Source organism: Oncorhynchus masou, chromosome 12 (genome assembly GCF_036934945.1).
Source record: "Oncorhynchus masou masou isolate Uvic2021 chromosome 12, UVic_Omas_1.1, whole genome shotgun sequence".
NCBI classification, from domain to species: domain Eukaryota; kingdom Metazoa; phylum Chordata; class Actinopteri; order Salmoniformes; family Salmonidae; genus Oncorhynchus; species Oncorhynchus masou.
This window is the reverse complement of record NC_088223.1, coordinates 58,036,523-58,063,859: the sequence shown is the minus strand read 5'-3', so window position 1 is coordinate 58,063,859 and position 27,337 is coordinate 58,036,523. Positions and strand designations below refer to the sequence as shown.

The 27,337-nt window shown below is 40.6% G+C and overlaps 1 protein-coding gene across 2 annotated transcripts in view; it reads right to left on the bottom strand.

Annotated features, from left to right (window-relative positions):
- Positions 1-18,577, bottom strand: part of LOC135550492 (vascular endothelial zinc finger 1-like) — a 44,790-nt gene extending 26,213 nt beyond the window's left edge. For both annotated transcript variants that reach the window (XM_064981366.1, XM_064981367.1), the window contains exon 1: positions 18,466-18,577. In XM_064981366.1, coding sequence (XP_064837438.1) covers positions 18,466-18,498 — 33 coding nt within the window. In that variant the 5' untranslated portion in view covers positions 18,499-18,577. The remainder of the gene's footprint in view (positions 1-18,465) is intronic.
- Positions 18,578-27,337: the final 8,760 nt, after the last annotated feature.

Here is a 27,337-nt window from a genome sequence, read left to right as displayed (position 1 = left end):
AAGTTTGTTGTGGTAATGAGAAATTACAACATTTTAATGTAATTTTAAAAGGAATTCCTATCAGTGTTCTGTTTAACTCAGGCCTTTACATAAGCAATATAGGTTTTTACATTTGAAATTGATTTTTTTGGACTTGCGGTAATGAGAATTTTTGCACTGGTAGTAGTGAAAAGATATAATATCTGATCAATAAACACAATAATTATGAAATAGATAAATGCAGATCCTAAATCTTAGTGATCCAAGAGGAATTATGTTGGAAATGTTATTTTTGATGGTACTTTTTGGTGGGTCAAGTGCCAGTTTCGTGAGAATCCCCCAGCTAGTAGCTCAACGTTACAATGGAATTCAATACAAAAGTGCTCCTCAAAACATTAAACTGTTGAAGAACTGACAGAAAAGTTCTAATTAATAAATTAATAAGAAACTCGTTTTCATTAGACCAGGGCTAACAAACTACCCTCATGTAGATTGTCACTCAAACCCGAGTTGTAACTAACCTGATTCAGTTTATTAACCAGCTAATTATTAGAATCAGGTGCCCTAGATTAGGGTTGGAGCGAGAACCTCTGTGGTGTGACTGCGTGGCTTTGGAGATGAGGCTTGTGTCTTGACCTGCGCATTTCCTTAGCCACCCTTCAGGAAGCAGAGGAGAGACACCAGGTAAGAGTGAGTGCCACAGGAAGCCTCCCATCTAACCACAGCGGTGAATCTCTGTCACATTGCAACAAACACAGAGGAAACCCGCCACCCCAATAGAGAACTGCCACGTCCAGCCACCACCCAAAGCAGCCCAATTAGAAGAGCTGGCGGACAGGGGAGGGGCCTTAATGTGCTGCTGTTGCTAAAATCAGGCAGTTCAGTTATAAGAACACATGGTTGTACTGCACAGCAGGCCGAGGTCCCCCGCTGTGGGAAAAGGTTAGTGACGTCAAAAGCTGGAAGTTACCCACGTCGACTGACATTAATAAATAAAATCACACGCAGTGCTGGAAAACCTAGTCTGTCTACCTGTCTCCTCAGCTCCAGTGCAAACTAAACAGTAGGCTTGGGCGGTATCCAGATTGTCATACCAGGATATTCAGTAATACCGCCACTGAACACTATTTTCTAACCACACAGCCTCTGTAATCCAAAGGTTAATAATGCTAACAAGTACATGTAAAATCCCATTGAGAATGCTAACGAACTAAACATTTCACAGTCTGACCTAAACTATTTTCAGAACAGACGACATTCCAGCTTATAAAGTCATACAAGTAACTCAAAATTGCTATTCACAGTCTGCTGCACACACAAATATTACTTGATCCAGAAGGGGATGCTCTACTGTTACCAAGTGAATGCTTGATTTTGGAAGAAGCTCACCACCTAGATAGACAGCGAACTAAAATAGCAAACCCCAAAAAATGTCAACTTTTATTTAACTAGGCAAGTCAGTTAAGAATAAATTATTTTTTACAATGACTGCCTACCCTGGCCAAACCCAGACAACACTGTGGGACTCCCAATCACAGATGTGACACAGCCTGGATTTGAACCAGGGACTGTAGTGACTCCTCTAGCACTGAGATGCAGTGCTGTAGACCGCTGCACCACTCAGGAGCCCCTTGTGTGAGAGTAGAATTGAAGAACACAGTGTTCTTTATCTCCTAACATATTGCACAAGTTGACTACTGCCATTTACTGAAAAAGTAGCTACAAATATTCAAATTTATAACAATAAAAAAGCCAAAGAAAGTTAACAGTATTAAAAAAAACATCCAGTGGCTATTTTCAAATACCCTGGTATACAGTATACCCCCCAAGCCTACTAAACAGCTCTCTAAAATCTAGATCAGGCCTTTGCACTACACTTCAGCAGAACACACACACACACACACACACACACACGTTTTAAAGAAAATAATGTGTGTGCAAGATCATGGACAACAATTAAACATGTGTATAATAATAATTTAATGTGTTTATCTAGCTAAATATAGGCTACTAGGCTATTATGGTAATATGCCTCTCGGTTAAATCTATGATTCAATTATGCAAAAACTAGGTCAATGTATTGTCTTCTAGCGTAGTTCAAACAGTCGTGACTGTGGCCAGTGTAACATCTGCAGAGCTGATAGGCCTGTCTGGGTGAATTTAGTATCCATCTCGAGAACATCATCAGCAGACTGGCAAAAAGAGATGCAGTGCACAAATACAGCCAAACTTGCCTGTAGGGGGTTCATTTTTGCTGTCCAATGGAGCATCTAAAGTAAGTGAGGAGGATCACACAAATAGTGACAGTCACATTTAAAAGGCTCTGTTTGTGTCACACACACTCCATACGAGGCCGCCGATCACATAAATCAGCTTGTAGACTTGCCTACCACTTGACTGTAATCATTCAACAACTTCAGAGGCCAGATTCGGGTCTACAGGCAATTCCACGGCAGACGCTCACATAAAATGTATGCAAAACAAAAATCCTTGATTTCAACATTTAACAAACCATACATACAACTCTATGCACAAGGATTACTTTTAAAAATGTACAAAAACACATTTACTGAAAGAACTGGGCAGAAGTAAAGTTAGTTAAAGAACAACAAAAAACACATAGAAATGTTGTGTCCACATTTTCCTGAAATTCTGTAGAATATCTGCTCTGAATTAAGAGTCAATGTCTGCAGAAAGAATTGATTATTGAACTACAGTAAGTGAAGTGGACTTCCACCCGGTAACGGAATTGCGTTAAAAGGAATTTCATCATGGATTCCTGTTCTGTACTACACAGAAATGCATAATTATGGATATGAATATAATAGGTATAAATATGCACGATCCTCCTTTGCATATTGGGGTATTATTTTAATGAGTTCTGCCCCACACAAAAATACTACATTTGGTTGGTCCAGACCAAATCTGTACCAATCAGATGTCTGTTTTACAAGTTTGGACAACAAAGTACAGCAAAATAGAGTACAATCCAGCACAGTAAAGTAGAGTTCAGTACAGTACAGTAAATTATAGTGCCTTGTTCAAAAATGGATTAAATAAAGAAAGGAAACTCAATCTACACACAATACCCCATAATGACAAACTGAAAACAGGTGTTTAGAAATGTTTGCAAATTTAAAAATAAGAAACACCTTATTTGCATAAGTACTCAGAACCTTTGCTATGAGCCTTGAAATTGAGCTCAGGTGCATCCTGTTTCAATTGTTCATCCTCAAGTCCTGTGCTAAATTCAATTGATTGGACATGACAAGGTCTAAGGAATTGTCTGTAGAGTGCCGAGACAGGATTGTGTCGAGGCACAGATCTGGGGAATGGCACTAAAACATTTCTGCAATATTGAAGGTCCCCGAGAACACGGTGGCCTCCATCATTCATAAATGGAAGAAGTTTGGAACCACCAAGACTCTTCCTATAGCTGGCACCCGGCAAAACTGAGCAATCGGGGAGAAGGTCCTTGGTCAGGGAGGTGACCAAGAATCCTATGGTCACTCTGACAGAGCTCCAGAGTTCCTCTGTGGAGATGGGAGAACCTTCAAGAAGGACAGCCATCTCTGCAGCACTCCAATCAGGCCTTTATGGTAGAGTGGCCAGACGGAAGCACCTCAGTAAAAAGGCACATGACAGCCTACTTGGAGTAAACCAAAAGGTACCTAAAGGACTCAGACCATGACAATCAATATTCTCTGGTCTGACGAAACCAAGATTGTGTATGTGACACATACATTTGATTTGAAGATTGAACTCTGGCCTGTATGCCAAGCTCACGCCTGGAGGAAACCTGGCACCATGCCTACGGTGAAGCATGGTGGCAGCATCATGCTGTGGGGATGTTTTTCAGCAGCAGGGACTGGGAGACTAGTAAAGACCGAGGGAAAGAGGAACGGAGAAAAGAACCGAGATCCTTGATGAAAACCTGCTCCAGAGTGCTCAGGACCTCAGACTGGGGTGAAGGTTCACCTTCCAACAGGACAACAACCCTAAGCACACAGCCAAGACAACGCAGGAGTGGCTTTGGGACAAGTCTCAGAATGTCCTTGAGTGGCCAAGCCAGAGCCCGGACTTGAACCTGATCGAACATCTCTGGAAAGACCTAAAGAATATTTGTGCAGCAACACTCCCCATCCAATCTGATAGAGCTCCAAATACAGATGTGCCAAGCTTGTAGCGTCATACCCAAGAAGACTCAAGGCTGTAATCGCTGCCAAAGGTGCTTCAACAAAGTACAGAGTAAAGGGTCTGAATACTTATGTAAATGTGATAAAGAAAAATGTATAATACATTTGCAAACATTTCTAAAAACCTGTTTTGCTTTGTCATTATGGGGTATTGTGTGTAAATTGATGAGAAAAAAACAAACAATTTAATCCATTTTAGGATAAGGCTGTAACGTTACAAAATGTGGAAAAAGTTAAGGGGTCTGAATACTTTCCGAATGCACTGTACATGCATAATGATATGCATGTCATTGTGTCAGTAAGAGGAAAACACTGCATGAAACCTTATTTACGCTTCAGTTAACAGTCTCTCTCAAACATGCATACACACACTGGTCCCATCTTAAAACGTAAGCACCAAACAGAATTGGCATGCTGCCTGCAGGTTTGTCCAACAGAGCTATCACCAGATAATTGAAGGTTCATTTCTCAACCATAAGCTGCCTCCAACATAGTTTTAGAGAACTTGGCAGTACGTCCAACTGGCCTCACAACCACAGACAACCAGACTGGGTCTGGCTCCCCAAGTGGGTAGGCCTATGCCCCCCAAGGCCCACCCATGGCTGTAACCCTGCCCAGTCATGTGAGATCCAATGATTCGGGACCAATTTATTTATTTAAATTGACTGATTTCCTTATTTGAACTGTAACTCAGTCAAATATGAAATTGTTGCATGTTGCGTTTATATTTTTGTTCAGTGTAAAATGCGCGCTACTCCCAAAAGAAAGAAAAAAAACATTTGGTAATATGGGTCATATGTTTTTAACCGTTTAGAGAAGTCGTTGTATTTACTGTAAAGCTGCAAGCATGGCTGTCGCGAAGCGGCGCTCCACTTTCCCTATCCGACACCGAGGCTGCATGACAGTGAACTCAAAGTCTACTCAGAATGGTCTGTGCTCTTGGTTACAACAGGTGATGCAATGATACAATACATCAACATAGCTCGCTTTACGGGCTGCTCCAATGTACAAACCTACCAACAGAAGACTCATCAGCATCTGGTTCTACATCCCAGCTAAAATATATATATATATATACAGTGCCTTGTGAAAGTATTCGGCCCCCTTGAACTTTGCGACCTTTTGCCACATTTCAGGCTTCAAACATAAAGATATAAAACTGTATTTTTTGTGAAGAATCAACAACAAGTGGGACACAATCATGAAGTGGAACGACATTTATTGGATATTTCAAACTTTTTTAACAAATCAAAAACTGAAAAATTGGGCGTGCAAAATTATTCAGCCCCTTTACTTTCAGTGCAGCAAACTCTCTCCAGAAGTTCAGTGAGGATCTCTGAATGATCCAATGTTGACCTAAATGACTAATGATGATAAATACAATCCACCTGTGTGTAATCAAGTCTCCGTATAAATGCACTGCAAAAGACCTGAGACTGGGATGGAGATTTGTCTTCCAACAAGACAATGATCCAAAACATAAAGCAAAATCTACAATGGAATGGTTCAAAAATAAACATATCCAGGTGTTAGAATGGCCAAGTCAAAGTCCAGACCTGAATCCAATCGAGAATCTGTGGAAAGAACTGAAAACTGCTGTTCACAAATGCTCTCCATCCAACCTTACTGAGCTCGAGCTGTTTTGCAAGGAAATGTCAGTCTCTCGATGTGCAAAACTGATGGAGACATACCCTAAGCGACTTACAGCTGTGATCGCAGCAAAAGGTGGCGCTAAAAAGTATTAACTTAAGGGGGCTGAATAATTTTGCACGCCGAATTTTTCAGTTTTTGATTTGTTAAAAAAGTTTGAAATATCCAATAAATGTCGTTCCACTTCATGATTGTGTCCCACTTGTTGTTGATTCTTCACAAAAGCATGAAGAGCGGACGGGGGGGGGGGAAAGCAGGTGAGAGGGCTGGTAGGGGATGCGGCTGGCTGATTACAGCTGCTACACCTGATGCGAGTATAAAAGTTAAGTGGATATTGTACCTGTGCATACAAGAGACTAGTAGCTGTTGCTTCAATTCAACTGAATTTATAAACAAACTGACAAAACATTTTATAACAGGTACCAGCAGGTTCTTTAGAGCAGTAGGGATGAAAATGTCAGAATCATATGAAACTGTAATACGGTATTCTAAAATGTTGGTATCCGTATGACGTTTCGGTATCGTGATATTACCAAGGTACCAGTATACCGCGCAACAACTGTGTACTGTACTAGAGCTGGGACTATAAACCGGAAACTACCAACATTGCCTTCCTCTCCAGGTGCATTTTGCTTAACTTCTTGGTGACAGGGGGCATTATTTTCACATCCGGATGAAATGCATGCCCAAATTCAACTGCCTGCTACTCATCCACAGAAGATAAGATATTCATATTATTAGTAGATTCGGATAGAAAACACTCTGAAGACTCTAAAACTGTTTGTATCATGTCTGAGAATAGCAGAACTTATATGGCAGGCGAAACCCTGAGGAAAAACCATTCATATATTTATTTTTTTGAGGTTGCCTGCTTTTCAATGAGGTTTTCATTGGGAATCCAGATTTCTAAGGGACCTTCTTGCAGTTCCTACCGCTTCCACTGGATGTCACCAGTCTTTAAAAATTGGTTGAGGTTTGTCCTTTGTGTAATGAAGAAGTAGCCCTGTTCAAAACGAAGTCGTTTGAAATGTTTTGGCAAAGTTTACAGGTAACTTTTGAGATATGTTGTAATCACGTTGTTCAAGTTGGAACCAGTGTTTTTCTGGATAAACGCGCCACATAAATGGACATTTTGGATATATAGACGGAATTAATCGAACAAAATTGACCATATCTGATGTTTATGGGACATATTGGAGTGCCAACAGAAGAAGCTTGACAAAGGTAAGGCATGCATTTTGAAATATGTTTTGTGAAGATGTGCGGTTTTGCTGGCCATGTATTTTTTCAGAGGACGCATGACTCGACCTTCGCCTCCTGAGCATGTTCGGGAGTTGCAGCGTTGAGACCAGAGATCGAATTTGGGGAGAAGGGGGGGGGGGGGTACAAAAAAATTGCAATTTTTTTTAAACGTTGAACAACTTCATCTGCTCGTGGTGTATGTGTTCAATTATTTGTGACATTGTGGTTACAATGAACGTTAACAAAATCAAAAAAATCCTATTCATAATTAATAAATCAGATGCGTGCTGCAAGCTTGTCATTTTTCTGTAAGATTTTATTTAGTCTTTTTAGACAAAAAAAAAAGATGTCATCCACCGTGCCTGGTCGCAGGCTCGCAGCGGACTTCTCTCTGAAACCAAACATCCATCTCAAGGTGACGCTATATCCTTTGAAACCACACAATTACCAGGTGGACAGTAGGGCTCTTGAAGTGAAAAATTCAACCAGATCCACAAGTATTCTTTCACAATAGCTGGCCTTATGTTTTCTGCAGTTTGAGCGGCACTGTAGAACATCCACTCTTCGTTTATGTAACGGGTTGTAAGGCACAAGCATCTTATTTTCGAAAATCGTCAGTCCACATTCAGGTGTAATTGCGCCACTGTATTTACTCAAATCCGGGACCACCTGCCAGCTGATTTTTGTTGTTGCCTGATGCAGGACTCGTGCGATAGGAGAGACTGACAAACATTCACACCTCCATTAACTTCCAAAAGAACAGTCAAATAGGTTGGCTAGGTGTGAGAAAAAAACATGTGACAGTTTATACTACAGATAGGTGCTGCAGTCAGTCAGAGTTGAGTCCTACTGTAAAGTGTAGCCTAATAACCCAAAAAAGGAAAACTTGGAATGTATTCGATGCTTAAGTACTCTAATGTTTTACATGTCTAACTCAATATCACAGACCAGATTTGCCCTAGCAAAAAACACATCAACTCCTACAAACATTCATTTATTATAATCTACATAATTTAAAACAAAATTAGCTGTAGTGAGGAGAGAATGCATGCTAACAACAATCAGAAATAATTTGTCTTTAACTCTGCATTATAATATAACTTATTTTGAATGAAAGCCAGGAATGAGTGAATCACTCAGCCCTATGCTGTTCCTGCTTCCATTGCCTATTTGAGTGTTTGTTTAATAAGAATGGCTCATCCTTTGTCACACGCACACACTCAAAAAAAAAGTTGTTTCGCCTTTGTCAGAAAAAGCTGCAACTGGACCGTAGCTTATAACTTACTAAAACTGTTTCAAAAGTTTTTATTCTAAGAGAAACAAAAATGGAATTCTATATTCCATTATATTCTTAAAATATACAGTACCATTCAAAAGTTTGGACACACCTACTCATTCAAGGGTTTTTCTTTATTTGTACTATTTTCTACATTTTTACTATTTTCTACATTGTAGAATAAAACTATGAAATAACACATATGGAATCATGTAGTAACTTTTTTTTACAGTGTTATATAAAAATATATTTGAGATTCTTAAAAAGGGTAGCCACCCTTTGCCTTGATGACAGCTTTGCACACTCTTGGCATTACGCAGATCAAACACACAGCTGGAACACCAACCAAGGAGATTACACGTCCTAATAATTTGAAAGATTGCTCAGAAAAGTATTAGTGTGCATGTTGTCGTGGCTGACTCAGAAATAGTTAGGTAACATAGATAACATTATTTATCTTATTCTTGTCATTAGAATGTCTTCTTTTGGACTATACTGTTGGCAGTTGCAGTTATCCCTTCTCAGCTCGGGCTTAGTCACTTGGGGCCCAGAGAGGGGAGAGGTCAGGCTTGTCTTCGTATGTCAATGTATCTGTTAAATCATGTGATGCTATGAAGAATATAAGAAGGGGAGGAGGACAGAATGGAGGCTTGTCTTCTTATGGGAATGTGTCTGTAACTATTGTATGTCCTCTCTGAGGTTGCCCTTATCTTGACCTAGAGGCTCACTCCTCTCCGTGAGCTTGTCCAGGAGGGTTGTATTTGAGATGGGAGTATCTAGAATTGACAATTGATATATGTCATTGGATGAGGTAATGTTTTGGTCCTAAGTGGTACCAAGAACGAGATTAGAATCTCATCTAAAGAGACCAAACTGAACGATAATTTATAGCTAATGCTATCTGGATGGGATACTCCTCTTTCAAGTAAAAGGCCCTTTGCAATGTTCCTAAGATCTGTTATTCGTCATGCGAGTTGAGAGGGGTGTGTCTTGGCTATAAATAATACTAAGAATTGTTTTGTAAGCACTCAGAGAATTCATTTATAGACAACTGAATTGATCTGAGAGTCAAATATGATGAAGCTCACATAATTAAAGATGGACTTTATAATACAACTCTGACGTGTGTGGTATGCTCTCTCAATGTTTAGTAATACAGGAAATTACCACGACAATGTAAACATACTCATTGAAACCCAATAATCTATTGATAAAACTAAATATTAACCTGTTGAAACTCTAGGGGCGCAATTTCATTTTTGGATGAAAAACGTTCCCGTTTTAAACAAGATATTTTGTCACAAAAAGATGCTCGACTATGCATATAATTGATAGCTTTCGAAAGAAAACACTCTGACGTGTCCAGAACTGCAAAGATATTTTCTGTGCGTGCCCTAGAACGTGAGCTTCAGGCAAAACCAAGATGAGACGGCATCCAGGAAATGAGCAGGATTTTTGAGGCTCTGTTTTCCATTGTCTCCTTATATGGCTGTGAATGCGAGAGGAGTAAGTCTGCCCTTTCTGTCGTTTCCCCAAGGTGTCTGCAGCATTGTGATGTATTTGTAGGCATATCATTGGAAGATTGACCATAAGAGACCACATTTACCAGGTGTCCGCCCGGTGTCCTGCGCCGAAATTGGTGCGCAAAAGTCAGCTGCAAGTATTTTTCCACAGAATTCAGAGGAGAATGCAGGCTTCCACGAACGATATATCAATGAAGAGATATGTGAAAAAACACCTTGAGGATTGATTCCAAACAACGTTTGCCATGTTTCGGTCGATATTATGGAGTTAATTCGGAAAAAGTTTGACGTTGTAGGTGACTGAATTTTCGGTTCGTTTCGGTAGCCAAATGTGATGTACAAAACGGAGCGATTTCTCCTACACACAGACGCTTTCAGGAAAAACTGCGCATTTGGTATGTAACTGAGAGTCTCCTCATTGAAAACATACGAAGCTCTTCAAAAGGTAAATGATTTTATTTATTTGGTTATCTGTTTTTTTGTGAAAATGTTGCGTGCTAAATGCTACTCAAAATGCTAAGCTAGCTTAGCATACTCTTACACAAATTAGTCAATTGCTATGGTTCAAAAGCATATTTTGAAAATCTGAGCTCACAGTGTTGTTAAGAAAAGGCTAAGCTTGAGAGCAGGCGATTTTCAGAAATCGTTAACGTTGCGTTATGCTAATGAGCCTGAGGCTTTAGTCACGATCCCGGATCCGGGATGGGGAGATTCAAGAGGTCAACACATGGTATTTTGCATGCCGTGGCCTAATGACAACAGTTCCAAATTATACAGCAAATAAAGGCCGTTATTGTTACCATAAAAGGTAAATGGTGGATTTAAAATACTCGCTAATGCACAGTTATGACAGACCGGTCAAATTTATAATGGGAAACGTGTATGTATGGCGTGCGCCAAGTTCATAAATCTCTATATTTTGTACATACATAGATTTCGGAAATGGAAAGTGAAATTTACATAACGTTTATTAATTTAGGCCCTAGGACTTTGGAAAGGACTCCCAGAATAGATACAGGCCTGTAGTTACCTTGGTCTACCTTACTACTTGTCTTGCGTAGTCTGATAATCCAAGCAAGGTTCAGTTCATTTGGAACCCGCACTTGTTCTATTGAGAGATTTATGATATGGGTGATGCTGGGGGAAATACGTTGACAATATATTCACGGTTGTTTCATACAAAAGAAACATAACTGTCTGGAGACAGACAAACCCACCTGACTTACAGTGACCAACTGAAATAAAATAGGGGGGGGTGCTGCTGCAATTAAGACAACCATGTTCTCTTCCGCAAAGAGCACGAAAGGGCAAGGTTAAATATCCTACCCTTCCCTTTCATGTTCAGCCATCCAGCCAACAAGGCCAGCTAAGAGGGGAGTGGGAATCAGATGAGAAACTAAAAAACAAATCCCACATTCTCCTCCTTACTTCATCTGCCCTATTGTGAAATATGCACCCAGTGCCCAACAGGAAGTCTTTGTGTGTGCGCATCTTCTCTGATTTGGCTCCTCTATTCATGGGACAGGGGCTGCATTTCTCCACACACACACACACACGACTCAGCCCAGACAAGCCGTCGCACTCTCAGACCCAGGGGGACCTGGTAGCTCAGGAAGAAAGCCACCGTGCCCACCGGCCCCCATTGTCTGCGCACCTGCTCACGCTCAATACCTTCCAGGATTAGTCATCATTTTCTAGCCCTCTTTCTGTCTGTCTGTCTCCGACCCACTGATCCAGACAGCTTGGCCCAAAGACAGAGGTCCTTGACCTGCAGCCTGCTGTGCTTTCATGCCGCTCTGACCATTTTGATACAAATGTGCTCTGAAGACTAAGGTCACTCCAACATAAATAACATCAAACTGGAAGGCAGGGAGAATAAAGAATTCTGAAAAAGACTAACAGTAATGATTGGCGACTGGCTTTAAATTCCATGTGAAAAATACTGAACAAAAACATAAATCGCAACACGCAAAGTGTTGGTCATATGTTTCATGAGCTGAAATAAAAAGTTATACATACGCACAGAAAGCTTATTTCGCTCAAAATGTTTAGCACAAATTTGTTAACATCCCTGTAAGTGAGTATTTCTCCATTGTGAAGATAATCCATCCACCTGAAATGTGTGGGATATCAAGAAGCTGATTAAAGAGCATGATCATTACACAGGTGCACCTTGTGCTGAGGACAAAAGGCCACTAATATGTGCAGTTTTGTTACACAACGCCACAGATGTCTCAAGTTGAGGGAGCATGCAATTGGCATCCTGAATGCAGGAATGTCCACCAGAGCTGTTGCCAGAGATTTTAAAATGTCCATTTCTCTACCATAAGCCACCTCCAATGTTGTTTTAGAGATTTTGACAGAACATCCAACCAGCATCACAACCGCAGGCCGCGTGTAACCACGCCAGCCCAGGACCTCCACATCTGGCTTCCTCACCTGTGGGATCGTCTGAGATCAGCCACCAGGACTGAGGAGTATTTCTGTCTGTAATAAAGCCCTTTTGTGGGGGAAAACAAATTCTGAATGGCTGGGCCTGGCTCCCAAGTAGGTGGGCCTACGCCTAGTAAATGTATTTAAATGTATTGATTTCCTTATATGTGACCCGTTTCAGGAAAGTAGGAGTAAGTCGCAAGTCACGACTTCACAGGAGAGCCATAACAAAATGTAAATTAGTATTTTAGCAGAAATGCCCTCTGGAACATACTTTCATGCACCTTAATAACAAACTTGTATGCCATCTGTATATACAAATAAAATATTTTAATTACGAGCCTGGTTGGTTAAGCCACAGAAAGCGACAGCAACCTTCGCACTAGCCATGACTGGCTGAAATAATGAGTGGGCTGGACATGCAGAGAGAAGAGTTCGGGTTGGTATGCCATATAGAAGGCTTCTGTCTATTTGAGCTCATCAGTCTGTTGGTAATCCTGTCGAATGCAGCTTATTTTTTTAAATGTATTGTGTAGTGGAGCTGCATAAGTGTTGCTCACCACTTTCTGGAGGATGAGTTTTGAAATCAGTGTAATAAGAGTATGATAGCTAAAGAGACGGAGAAAACACCTGTCTCCAGATTACATCTTCAAACTAAGGGCAACAGTAGCATGGCATCCGTGACAGGGAGACGCGTCCATCATGCATTGATGTATATGGGTAAGGTAGGTAGTTAACGCTAGACTTTCAGACATTACACATTTCAAATTGACAGAAAGTTCTTTAATTTCAAGCTAAAGTGTACTGCTAGCTAGCTAAAATTAGCTGGCTGGCATTATTATTTGTATCCCAGAACCGGTTGGTTAGATCCCAGCAGATTCATGCAGGGTATTAATGACATGATTTGGCACAATGTTCATTGTTGTTTAACTAGCTAACATCAGATGGCTGGTTCGTTAGCTAACGTTACGTGTGTGTGATCTTACACATTGTCTATCTAGCTAGGTTCCTTGTTTAGCTAGCTAGCTAAACAAGGAACTAGCTAGCTACATGTCTTAAGCTGAAGTGTACACCAGTTGAAAATGGCAGGTGTCAGTAAACGTCGGCAAACAAAACAATTTGAAGAACATTGACGAATAACCTGCTACTCGCTGTCTATTATCTATGCATAGTCACTTCACCACTACCTACATGTACAAATTACCTCAACTAACCTGTAATCCCACACATTGACTCGGTACCGGTACCCAATGTATATAGTCTCATTCTTGAGTTACTTTTTACTTTAGTTTAGTTGGAAAATATTTTCTTACTTCTTCTTGAACTGCCCTGTTGGTTAAGGGCTTGTATGTAAGAACTTCACTGTAAGGTCTACACTTGTTGTATTTGGCACATGTGCCAATTTTTTTTAAAATTTGAATAACTATTGAGCACAAATGTATTGCTCTGACAATGTTCAACGTCAGATTAGTTACCAAGTCTGTACTGAAAACAGAAATTAACTATTATTTCTGGAACATAACCTGCAGGCAGGGATGTATTCTAGTTGGCCATCTAAATGTGGAAGAGTCACTGCTCGGGCAGCTCCAACATTATGCTATAGGCTATAACTGGAGGTATTTCACAGCTGGAACTTACAGGGCATAGGTGGAGAGAAAGAAAAAAACTCCTGAGGCTAACCTATATGAAATGAATACTTGGGGTAGCCTTTTAAAATACTCTAGGGGAGATTGGGTCATATAGGAGAAGGTCATTGTTGCCATTCTCTAGCTCATTGCCATGCTACCCTGCTGTCAACATACTTGTGATCAATGAGTGAATGAGGGCTCCAGAGGGGAGAGGTGTTTAGTGCGAGTCATGCCGATGCAGAAGCCAGTGTCACAAAGCCTTTCTGTCAGGAACAAGGCAGCCTGTGACACAAATCTTGTATTTTGTGCCGTTGCAGGTGAGTAATAAAGGATTATAGTACTTTAGCTCTCTCAGAGAGCACATTAACCTTACCTTTGTCAAGCACCACTTTAATCATAAAATGGGAAACCAAAATGAAAAGATTGTTCCCATCTGCTCCATCACTGCTTGCGTAGTGATGGAGAGTTGAACCCACTGGCCCCCAGCTGCTACCGTTTGACTAAACGGTGGTTCAAAGTCTGATGAGATGGCATAAAAGACAACGCTCACTCAGACAACACAATAAACAGTGCTGCTCCATATGGGCGAAAGAATCTGGTAGGAATAGGATCAAATTAAATGTTATTGGTCGCCTACAGAGTTATTGCATGTGCATCAAAATGCTTATGAATCAATTAAACATAAAGACAACTGACATAGTAACCATATGTTACGCTAAGCAGATAGTATTTTGGTTTGCTGCACTGTACACAAGATGAGGGAAAAGTCCTTTAATCTCACTGAATGTGAAAATTACACACAAGACACAATGATTCATGACCACTAGCAGTTGTGTTCAAGAAATCAGCAAGAGTGCTGCATTAACTTTCATCCCATGTGTCACTTCCTAACACCTAATGATCAATGACTGTTGACATTAGCATAATCACATCACACAAACACCATCCCACCCTCAGCAAAATGGCTGCACTGTACTCAGTATTTGGAGACAAACTGCCACTTAGCCTCGACAGGCTCTGGGCCCATTACAATTAGCAAGCAACAGCTACACATGTCCGAACGTTGGAAATAGAAGTTAGCTGGGACAATTACAGTAATAACTTCAAAGCAGAAACAGGGCTAAGAACTTGCCCAGAGAGTAAATATTTGAGTCACTCCAATAATCTGAGCTCCCATTCAAAATAATGTATTTTTCAAGATGGAGCCATTTGACACTGGGGGAGATCAACTGCAAGGAATGTTTATAATCGAAAGTATAAAATGTGTGATACCATAACGAGGACATACAGTTGAAGTCGGAAGTTTACATACACCTTAGCCAAATACATTTGAACTCTGTTTCACAATTCCTGACATTTAATCCTCGTAAAAATTCCCAGTTTTAGTTCAGTTAGGATCCCCACTTTATTTTTAGAATGTGAAATGTCAGAATAATAGAAGAGAATGATTTATTTCAGCTTTTATTTCTTTCATCACATTCCCAGTGGGTCAGAAGTTGAAATACACTCAATTAGAATTTGGTAGTCTTGCCTTTAAATTGTTTAACTTGGGTCAAACGTTTCAGGTTGCCTTCCACAAGCTTCCCACAATAAGTTGGGTGAATTTTGGCCCATTCCTCCTGACAGAGCTGGAGTAACCGACTCCGGTTCATAGGACTCCTTGCTCACACAGACTTTCAGTTCTGCCAACAAATGTTCTATAGGATTGAGGTCAGGGCTTTGTGATGGTCACTCCAATACCTTGACTTTGTTGTCCTTAGCCATTTTTCCACATCTTTGGAAGTATGCTTGGGGTCATTGTCCATTTGGAAGACCAATTTGCCACCAAGCTTAACTTCCTGATTGATGTCTTGAGATGTTGCTTCAATATATCCACATAATTGTCCTTCCACATGATGCCATTTATTTTGTGAAGTGCAACAGTCCCTCCTGCAGCAAAGCACCCTCACAACATGACGCTGCCACCCCCGTGCTTCACGGTTGGGATGGTGTTCTTCGGCTTGCAAGCCCCCCCATTTTTCCTCCAAACAAAACAATGGTCATTATGGCCAAACAGTTCTGTTTCTGTTTCATCAAACCAGAGGACATTTCTCCAAAAAGTACAAATATTTGTCCCCATATGCAGTTGCAAACCGTAGCCTGGCTTTTTTATAGCGATTTTGGAGCAGTGGCTTCTTCCATGCTGAGCGGCCTTTCAGGTTATGTCGATATAGGACTCGTTTTACTGTGGATATAAATAGTTTTCTACTGGTTTCCTCCAGCATCTTCACACGGTCCTTTGCTGTTGTTCTGGGATTGATTTGCACTTTTTGCACCAAAGTACGTTCATCTCTAGGAGACAGAACGTGTCTCCTTCCTGAGCAGTATGACGGCTGCTTGGTCCCACGGTGTTTATACTTGCGTACTGTTGTTTGTACAGATGAACGGGGTACCTTCAGGCATTTGGAAATTGTTCCCAAGGATGAACCAGACTTGTGGAGGTCTACAAAAAAATGTCTGGGGTCTTGACTGATTTATTTTGATTTTCCCATGATGTCAAGCAACGAGGCACTGAGTGTGAAGGTCGGCCTTGAAATACATCCACAGGTACACCTCCAATTGATTCAAATTATGTTAATGAGCCTATCAGAAGCTTCTAAAGCCATGATATCATTTTCTGGAATTTTGCAAGCTGTTTAAAGGCACAGTCAACTTAGTGTATGTAAACTTCTGACCCACTGGAATTGTGATACAGTGAATTATAAGTGAAACAATTGTAAACAATTGAAAATGACTTGTGTCACGCACAAAGAAGATGTCCTAACAGACTTGCTAAAACTATAGTTTGTTAACAAGAGATTTGCAGAGTGGTTGAAATGTGAGTTTCAAATGACTCCAACCTACGTGTAAACTTCCGACTTCAACTGTATATCAGCCACCTGGAATGTTATATTCAGGTTGAAAGCAGTTTGAACACCATTACTTGAAATGCCACATTGTAGGCCCATATCTGTGTAGGTCTAATGGGTTGAATAGTTTTGTTGTTGTGGAGCTTGCCACAACTCTCCTTAAGGATCCAATCAGACAAAACACAAGAAGCCAGCTAATGTATAACACCCGAGGCTATGATGTTTCCTTGACCTTAATTTGTTGAAAAACAAGCACTAATCAAAATCTAATCATTCCACCACATATTAGGGCTGCTACGTGCCACTGACCTCACGAAACGATATCACAATACTTCAGTGCCTATACGATATGTATCATGATTTGACAGTGCATTTATTGCAATTTCATGTTCCAAACATATTGCAGAGGGACAAGAGAGCCATTAGAAAACGTTTATCAGTCACCAAAATAAGTGATGAAAACACATTTGCTCCCTATTTAAAATAGAGAAAAAGTTGAAGGAAAAATTCTGGAATTTTGGTGCAGGCACAGCAAACTACTGCAACATCCAATAGTTTTGACTATCATTAAAAATAATATCCCGATGTATCTATCGATTTGTTTACCCCCTCACTACCACAGTTGTAGGCTATGCCTGTTTATAGCTTCTTGCCAAAACACGCAGTAGCTGCATAAAGTAAACAGGGGACAACATTTGACAATACACACTAAAAATAATATGTCCTATTTTATGATAAACCAAATATGATACAAGTTGGTGCAGCGAGTATGATGTAGACTAGTAATGGAAACTGGTAAGAGACGTAATTTGCTTGAATGCGGGCCAAAGACAAAAATAGACAAATGTGACCAGTTACCCATGTTGAACAATTTAGTTAAACTTCTAACGTTAGTTCGTCTAGCTATATCGGAGATATGTATACAGTGACGTTATAGATTGAAATCTCCATCACTGAATCAGGATGTCGCACACTGAAATAAATGGGACAAAAACACTGCTTTCATGCGTGCATAGTTTGAATTCTCTCTCTACCCGCAGTCACAATGTTTAGCTAGCTAAGCTAGTTAGTTAACTAGTTGGCTATTTTGACTTGAGGTGGTAAGGGAAAAGTTCAACGCTGACTAGCGAAATAGTAAGGAAGTAAAAGTCAATCGGTAAAGTATTTTTCGTTTTCGAGTGATCTCTGGACGAATATTTTAGCTATATGGAAACGTTGTTTATGAAGTAAATTCCCACCATCAAACAGCAAAAAAAACGCATCAATGGTTCCAGGCAACAACAAAAAACAAGAGACTCAGACTGGCTGGCTCGTAACCGTGGCGTTCTTGGAGCCTGCGAGTGATCCCTCGTGTTTGCCGGCGTTGATCTAACAAGCTAACTTAAATAAGAATGAAGTTATTTAGATCATTAAGCTAAACAAATGTTTACCACCATAGTAACACAAAAAATGAAAGCGAAAATAACTGATTTATCTTAGCGTCATGCCCTAGTTACCTCACAGCTGGAAGCCTGGATGTTATTTACCATTGTTTTGCTTGGGTAGCTTTACTTAAAATTATACATTTGAAAAACGTCAAACCATAAATGTCTTGAGTTTGCTAGTTATTCCGTCAATTGTCGTACTTTTCGGGTATCAAAATGTACTTACTTGAAATAGAAATGTACTCCAGCTCGGTTCCATTGCAACACTTTAAAAAAATCTGCAGGAAACCTTCAAGAAACCTGAACAAAGCAGCCAAACATGGCAGCTGCTACAACTTCCTGTAACCCTTGGACTGTTCCACTTCTAAAGCATTTTTTTGTGTGTGTGTGTGTGTGTGGGGGGGGGTAGTACTGTAGTTATCATATCAAAGTGTATCACTTATTTTTATCACAACAAAGGATTCACATAAATATTACTTATATGGAATGAATATCCAACATATATCAAATACAATATATAACTACGTGAGGGGGCATTCAATAAATGGTAGAGTTGATCAGTGAGGGTATTCGACCATCTGGTACGGGCTATTTTGCTTGTTTACACAAACACCTTGCTTTGGCCAAACGCTACATCGACGGACTTTAGTTTATTATCGGCAATGAAAGTATGTAGCGAACGGCAAAGCAGCGGAATAATTTAAGCGGGAGTCGTCAGACTACGGGTTGCATTAGGTTTTTTAACCGGGCATGAGCCAGGTGCCCCGTTCAAAGTCCATGGCGAAGTCGGCTCAAAACAAAAGTGACGTAGCCTGTCATATTAAGCATGACATGAGTATGATTCTATGTTCTCACATGCACAAGTAATTGCTTTTGATAAAAACACTTTAAACGTTTTTTTTAACCAGGCAAGTCAGTTAAGAACAAATTCTCATTTACAATGACGGCCTACAGGAGAACAGTGGGCAGAACGACAGATGTTTACCTCGTCAGCTCCTGGATTCGATCCAGTAATCTGGCCCAACCTCTGTCAAATTGTTTGTTGATAATTGCTAGACAGTCATTTTCAGGTCTTTCCTCAGTTGTTCAAGCAGATTTAAGTCAAAACTGTAACTCGGCCACTCAGGAACATTCACTGTCCTCTTGGCAAGCAACTCCAGTGTAAATTTGGCCTTGTGTTTTAGATTATTGTCCTGCTGAAAGGTACATTCATCTCCCAGTGTGTGGTGGATAGCAGACTGAAACAGGGTTTTTCTAGGATTTTGCCTGTGTTTAGCTCCATTTTGTAAAAAAAAATATCCTGAAAATCTCCCCAATCCCAAACGATTACAAGCATACCCATAATTGGGGCGGCAGTGTAGCCTAGTGGTTAGAGCGTTGGACTAGCAACCAAATCTTGCAAACCGAAAGGTTGCAAGTTCAAATCCCCAAGCTGACAAGGTACAGATCTATCATTCTGCCCCTGAACAGACAGTTAACCCACTATTCCTAGGCCAACATTGAAAATAAGAATTTGTTCTTAACTGACTTGCCTAGTAAAATAAAGGTTAAAGAAATAATATGATGCAGCCACCACTATGCTTGAAAATATGGAGAGTTGTCCTCAATAATATATTGGATTTGCCCAAAACATAACACTTTGTATTCAGGATAAAACGTTAATTGCATTGACACATTTGTTGTAGCATTACTTTAGTGCCTTGTTGCAAACAGGATGCATGTTTTGTACAGGCTTCCTTCTTTTCACTCTGTCACTGAGGTTAGTGTTGTGGAGTAACTATGTTGTTGATCCAGCCTCAGTTTTCTCCTATCACAGCCATTAAACTCTGTAACTGTTTTAATGTCACCGTGGGCCTCACGGTGAAATCCCTGAGCAGTTTCCTCCCTCTCCAGCAACTGAGTTAAAATGACATAAAATAACATGTAAGAGATGTGTGTGTCACTGGCTGCCTTGTTCCTGACAGTAAAGGCTTTGTGACAGTGGCTTCTGCATCCGTATAACTCATGCTAAACACCTCTCCCCTCTGGAGCCCTCATTCACTCATTGATCACAAGTATGTTGACAGCAGGGTAGCATGGCAATGAGCTAGAGAATGGCAACAATGACCTTCTCCTATATGACCCAATCTCCCCTAGAGTATTTTAAAAGGCTAACCCAAGTATTCATTTCATATAGGTTAGGCTCAGGAGTTTTTTCTTTCTCTCCACCTATGCCCTGTAAGTACCAGCTGTGAAATACCTCCAGTTATAGCCTATAGCATAATGTTGGAGCTGCCCGAGCAGTGACTCTTCCACATTTAGATGGCCTACTAGAATACATCCCTGCCTGGAGGTTATGTTCCAGAAATAATAGTTAATTTCTGTTTTCAGTACAGACTTGGTAACTAATCTGACGTTGAACATTGTCAGAGCAATACATTTGTGCTCAATGGTTATTCAAATTAAATTAAATGTTATTTTGTGCCGAAAACAACAAGTGTAGAATTACCGTGAAATGCTTACTTACAAGACCTTAACCAAACATGTAGTTAAAAAAAAATAAGAGTTAAGAAAATATGAACTAAATAAACTAAAGTAAAAAATAAAGGTAACACAATAAAATAGCAATAACGAGAATATATACAGGGGGTACCGGTATCGAGTCAATGTACGAGGGTACAGGTTAGTCGAGGAAATTGAGGTAATATGTACATGCAGGTAGGGGTAAAGTGACTATGCATAGATAATAAACTGAATAGCAGCAGCGTAAAAAAAAAAAATAGGTGGGGTCAATGGAAAATAGTCCAGGTAGCCATTTGATTAACTGTTCAGCAGTCTTATGGCTCGGGGGTAAAAGTTGTTAAAGGAGCCTTTTGGACCTTGACTTGGTGCGCTGGTACCGTTGGCCGTGCGGTAGCAGAGATAAGTCTATGACTAGGGTGACTGGAGTCTTTGACACTGCCTGGTATAGAGGTCCTGGATAGCAGGAAGCTTGGCCCCAGTAATGTACTGGGCCGTTCACACTACCCTCTGTAGCACAGTGCGGTTGGATGCTGAGCAGTTGCCATACCAGGCGATGATGCAACCAGCCAGGATGCCCTCGATGGTGCAGCTGTAGAACTTTTTGAGGATCTGAGGACCCATGCCAAATCTTATTATCCAACCTCTTTCCCTCTTCATGACTGTGTTGGTGTGTTTGGACCATGGTAATTTGTTGGTGATGTGGACACTAATGAGCTTGAAGCTCTCGACCTGCTCCACAACAGCCCCGTCGATGTGAATGGGGGCGGGCTCGCCTCTCCTTTTCCTGTAGTCCACGATCAGATCATTTATCTTGATCACGTTGAAGGAGAGGTTGTTGTCCTGGTGTAACAGTATAACTTTAGACCGTCCCCTCGCCCATACCCAGGTGCGAACCAGGGACCCTCTGCACACATCAACAACAGTCACACACGAAGCATCGTTACCCATCGCTCCACAAAAGCCGCGGCCCTTGCAGAGCAAGGGGAACTACTACTACAAGGTCTCAGAGCAAGTGACGTCACCAATTGAAACGCTATTTAGCGCGAACCACCGCTAACTAAGCTCACCGTTTCACATCCGTTACACTCACCCCCCTTTTGACCTCCTTTTTCCGCAGCAAAAAGTGATCCGGGTCAACAGCAGCAATGTAACAGTATAACTTTGAACCGTCCCCTCGCCCATACCCGGGCGTGAACCAGGGACCCTCTGCACACATCAACAACAGTCACCCCTGAACCATCATTACCCATCGCTCCACAAAAGCCACGGCCCTTGCAGAGCAAGGGGAACTACTACTTCAAGGTCTCAGAGCAAGTGACGTCACCGATTTAAACGCTATTTAGCGCATACCACCGCTAACTAAGCTAGCCGTTTCACATCCATTACACTGGCACCACACCGCCAGGTCTCGGACCTCCTCCCTATAGGCTATCACATCGTTGTCGGTGATCAGACCTACCACCATTGTGTTGTCAGCAAACTTAATGATGGTGTTAAAGTCATGGTTGCCTTCGTAGTAGTGGGTGAACAGGGAACCCAGGAGGGGACCAAGCACACACCCCCGAGGGGCCCTGTTACGGTTTTCTTCCGTCGAAGGAGTGGCGGACCAAAATGCAGCGTGGTTTAATAAAAGATAAACACGAACAATACAAAACAATAAACGTGGAAAACCTAAACAGCCTTATCTGGTGCAAACAAACACAGAGACAGGAACACCCACAAACACACAGTGAAACCCAGGCTACCTAAGTATGATTCTCAATCAGAGACAACTAATGACATCTGCCTCTGATTGAGAACCATACTAGGCCGAAACATAGAAATCCCCAAATCATAGAAAAACAAACATAGACTGCCCACCCCAACTTACGCCCTGACCATACTAAATAATGACAAAACAAAGGAAATAAAGGTCAGAACGTGACAGGCCCCTTTGTTGAGGATCAGCGTGGCAGATGTGTTTTTGCATACTCCCTACCACCTGGGGACGGCCCATCAGGAAGTCCAGGATCTAGTTGCAGAGGGAGGTGTTTAGTCTCAGGGTCCTTAGTTTAGTGATGAGCTTTGAGGGCACTATGGTGTTGAACGCTGAGCTGTAGTCAATGAATAGCATTCTCACGTAGGTGTTCCTTTTGTCCGGGTGCGATCATGCAATAGAGATGGCGTCATCTATGGATCTGTTGTTATGCAAATTAGGGTGGGTCTAGGGTTTCTGGGATGTTGATGTTGATGTGAGCCATGACCAGCCTTTCAAAGCACTTAATGGCTACAGATGTGAGTTCTACGGTTCAGGAGTCATTTAGGCAGGTTACCTTAGCGTTCTTGGTCACTGGTACTATGGTGGTCTGCTTGAAACATGTAGGTATTACAGAGTCGGTCAGGGACAGTTTAAAAATGTCAATGAAGACTCTTGCCAGTTGGTCAGTGCATGCTCTGAGTACACATTCTGGTAATCCGTCTGGCCCCACGGCCTTGTGAATGTTGACCTGTTTAAAGGTCTTACTCACATCGGCTAAGGAGAGTGTGATCACACAGTTGTCCAGAACAGCTGGTGCTCTCATGCATGCTTCAGTGTTGCTTGCCTCAAAGTGCGCATAGAAGTCATTTAGCTTGTCTGCAAGGAAGGATGCCTGTATCTTTGTAGTGACTGAGTGTATTGATACACTATCCAACATGTAATTAATAACTTCACCATGCTCAAAGGGATGTTCAATGTCAGAGTTTTTATGCTGATAGGTGCCCTTCTTTGCAAAGCATTGGAAAACTTCCCTGGTCTTCATGGTTGAATCTGTGTTTGAAATTCACTGCTCGATTGAAGGACCTTACAGATAATTGTATGCGTGGGATACAGAGATGAGTTAGTCATTCAAAAATCATGTTAAACAGTGTGAGCCCATGCAACTTATTTAGACTTGCCATGAAAGGGGTTGAATACTTATTGATTCAAGATATTTCAGCTTTTCATTTTTAATTCATTTAAATTAACCCACTTCATCTGTCAAAATAAATTACCCCCACAAGTCTGTTTAATAATACGATTCTTTTTGGTCTCAAATCCCCCTGCAATAACAACCAAATGTCCTGCCCACCAGCACTGTAGGTAGAAATAGAATAGTATTTAACTAGACTATTTAACTTCTGCCTTCCCGTGGACTGTTTTTGTGCAACCCAAACAATTAAAAGCAACACTAGAGTATGTAAATACACCCACGTTGCTAAGAGCAGCTATAGTACCTGGATGAAAGACCAAAAGGTAGCTTTACATATGTTCTCCAGTAGGAGATGATGCCTAGCCAATTGTTTTTTGTTTTCTGATAGTGGTTATAGAGTAACTTTGAAAATCTGCTGTTGTTTTAAAGGTACAAATGCATATTTTACACAGGGTTTGTCTATGTTGAAATGTAGCTACCATGATGACATAATCCTGTGGTTGAAATGTCATGCTCAAAACAACAGTTGATTACTTTTTGAATACTTTTTTCAAATCAAAATGTATTTTCAATGTAGATTCGAATTCAGAATACATTGGCAAATTACGTGGAGACTTGGTTGATTCAACCAGTTTGTGCACGTTGTGTTATAATGTTTTGAAGCTTCCTGAAACGAAATCCATAGAAAGGTTCTTTGGGGTATGGCGTTTGGCATACAGTTGAAGTCGGAAGTTTACATACACCTTAGCCAAATACATTTAAACTCAGTTTTTCACAATTCTTGACATTTAATAGTAGTAAACATTCCCGATTTTAGGTCAGTTAGGATCACCACTTTGTTTAAGAATGTGAAATGTCAGAATAATAGTAGAGAAAATGATTTATTTCGGCTTTTATTTCTTTCATCACATTCCCAGTGGATCAGAAGTTTACATACACTCAAATGGTATTTGGTAACATTGCCTTTCAATTGTTTAACTTGGGTCTATTCCTCCTGACAGAGCTGGTGTAACTGAGTCAGGGTTGTAGGCCTCCTTGCTTGCACACACTTTTTCAGTTCTGCCCACATATTTTCTATATGATTGAGGTCAGGGCTTGTGATGGCCACTCCAATACCTTGTCCTTCAGCCATTTTGCAACAACTTTGGTAGTCTGCTTGGGGTCATTGTCCATTTGGAAGACCCATTTGCGACCAAGCTTTAACTTCCTGACTGATGTCTTGAGATGTTGCTTCAATATATCCACATCATTGTCCTTCCTCATGATGCCATCTATTTTGTGAAGGGCACCAGTCCCCCCTGCAGCAAAACACCCCCACAACATGATGCTGGAAACCCTGTGGTTGGGATAGGAGACAGAATGCATCGCCTTCCTGAGCGGTATGACAGCTGTGTGGTCCCATGGTGTTTATACTTGCATACTATTGTTTGTACAGATGAACGTGGTACCTTCAGGCATTTGGAAATTGCTCCCAAGGATGAACCAGACTTATGGAGGTCTACAATTTGTTTTCTGAGGTCTTGGCTGATTTATTTTGATTTTCCCATGATGTTGAGCAAAGAGGCACTGAGTGTGAAGATAGGCCCTGAAATACATCCACAGGTACACCTCCAATGGACTCAAATGATGTCAAATAGCCTATCAGAAGCTTCTAAAGCCATGACATAATTTTCTAGAATTTTGCAAGCTGTTTAAAGGCACAGTCAACTTAGTGTATGTAAACTTCTGACCCACTGGAATTGTGATAAGTGAAATAATCTCTCTGTAAACAATTGTTGGAAAAATTACTTGTCATGCACAAAGTAGATGTCCCAATCGACTTGCCAAAACTATAGTTTGTTTACAAGAAATTTGTGGAGTGCTTGAAAAACACTTGAAAAACAAAAAGTTTTAATGACTCCATCCTATGTGTATGTAACTTCTGACTTCAACTGTACCTTTGAAGGCTGTATCCAAAAGTGTTATTGAGAAATAATTGAATAAAGTTGGGGAATTTAAAATATTTTGTTCTTACCCAGGCCTTCTTTAAGACACTACAATGATGAGTCCAATATACTCTACAAGTACATTACATTTCCAGTGTGGGGCTCTCTGTTACTTCTGAAGTTATACATGTTTTGAGCACCACCAACACAGTGAATGGGCAAATGGATTCAAAGGGAACTCCCTCTGCTGGTAATTTGCTGAATATGTCATCCAATGTATATGTATAAAATAGCAGTGGAGGAAAAAGTACTCAATTCTCATACTTGAGTTAAAGGAAAGACACCTCAATAGAAAATGAGTCAAGTAAAAGTGAAAGGCACCCAGTAAAATACTACTTGAGTCAAATTCTAAAAGTATTTGTTTTTAAATATACTTAAGTATCAAAATGTAGTTGCTAAAATATACTTAAGTATCAAAAGTAAAAGTATGAATAATTTAAAATTCCTTATATTAAGCAAACGAGATGGTACAATTCTCTTGTTTTTTTAATTTACAGATTGCCACGGTCACACTCCAACACTCACTCCAACACTTTGTGAGTCCGCCAGATCAGAGGCAGTAGGGATGACCAGGAATGTTCTCTTGATAAGTGTGTGAATTTGACCATTTTCTGTCCTGCTAAGCATTCAAAATGTAATGAGCACTTTTGGTTGTCAGGGAGGGGGTTTATATGCATAGAGATATCAACTTGGATATGACCCATTTTTGCATGGACATAGCCATGCAGCACAGTAGTCAACTGGGTGGGGATTACAATGGGTTGGGAGCAGGGGAGAACGACTGCCCCCTCTCAAGAGATAAAGCCGTTCTTGAAGACAAGCATGGTACTAATAACATTTTCTAATACTCCAGATGTATGTCTTTGAACTGATTATTTAAAAATCTCATAAAGAAGAAGTTAAGGATCAATTAATTGAGTCTTCATATAGGAATGAATGGTGTCAATGGCGTTGTCCAAACATATATATATACAGTAATTAGTTGGGAGCAATCAGACAACGATCAGAGCAATGTCTTGCTATGATTTGTAAATGGCTTTAAGCTATATCACCGCCATCTAGTGGCCACAATAAATTAATGACACGTATGATCTGGTTCATGACTCCAGCACTGCAGGTGGCGGTACATCCCCAATATTAGCTTTAAACTTCTTTCAAACACAAAAGAAGAAGAATCGGACTACTTTAACATGGTTTTCACTTGTTACCAAAGCCACAAAGTCTATCATAAAAATGAATAAAGACTAAAATTAGCTTTTTGGTCTTAATTTAAGGTTGGGGTTAGGCATAAGATTAGCTGTGTGGTTACGGTTAAGGCTAGGGTTTGGTTTAAAATCAGATTTTAAAAAGTACATTTTAGAAAGAGGTGGGGTTTAGACATAATTATGAATTTGTGTCTGTGGTAACTAGTGAAGACCCTGGAGATAGCTCCAATGGAGCTTCCCATGCTGTCACAGTCGCCATAATGGCACAGATACAAAGTTGAGACCTCTTTCCATCTCTATGTTGGTTATAGGTCATTGATCACAGGTCTACAGGTGACCAGGAAGTGTTATCACAGGTGAGAGGAGAGAGCGTGCTTCTTACCGTCAGACTAAACCATATGGAATGCACATCTCTTCAAGAACAAGCAAAAACAGATGTTTAGACATTGTTACAAATGTATACAAACAGAAATAGA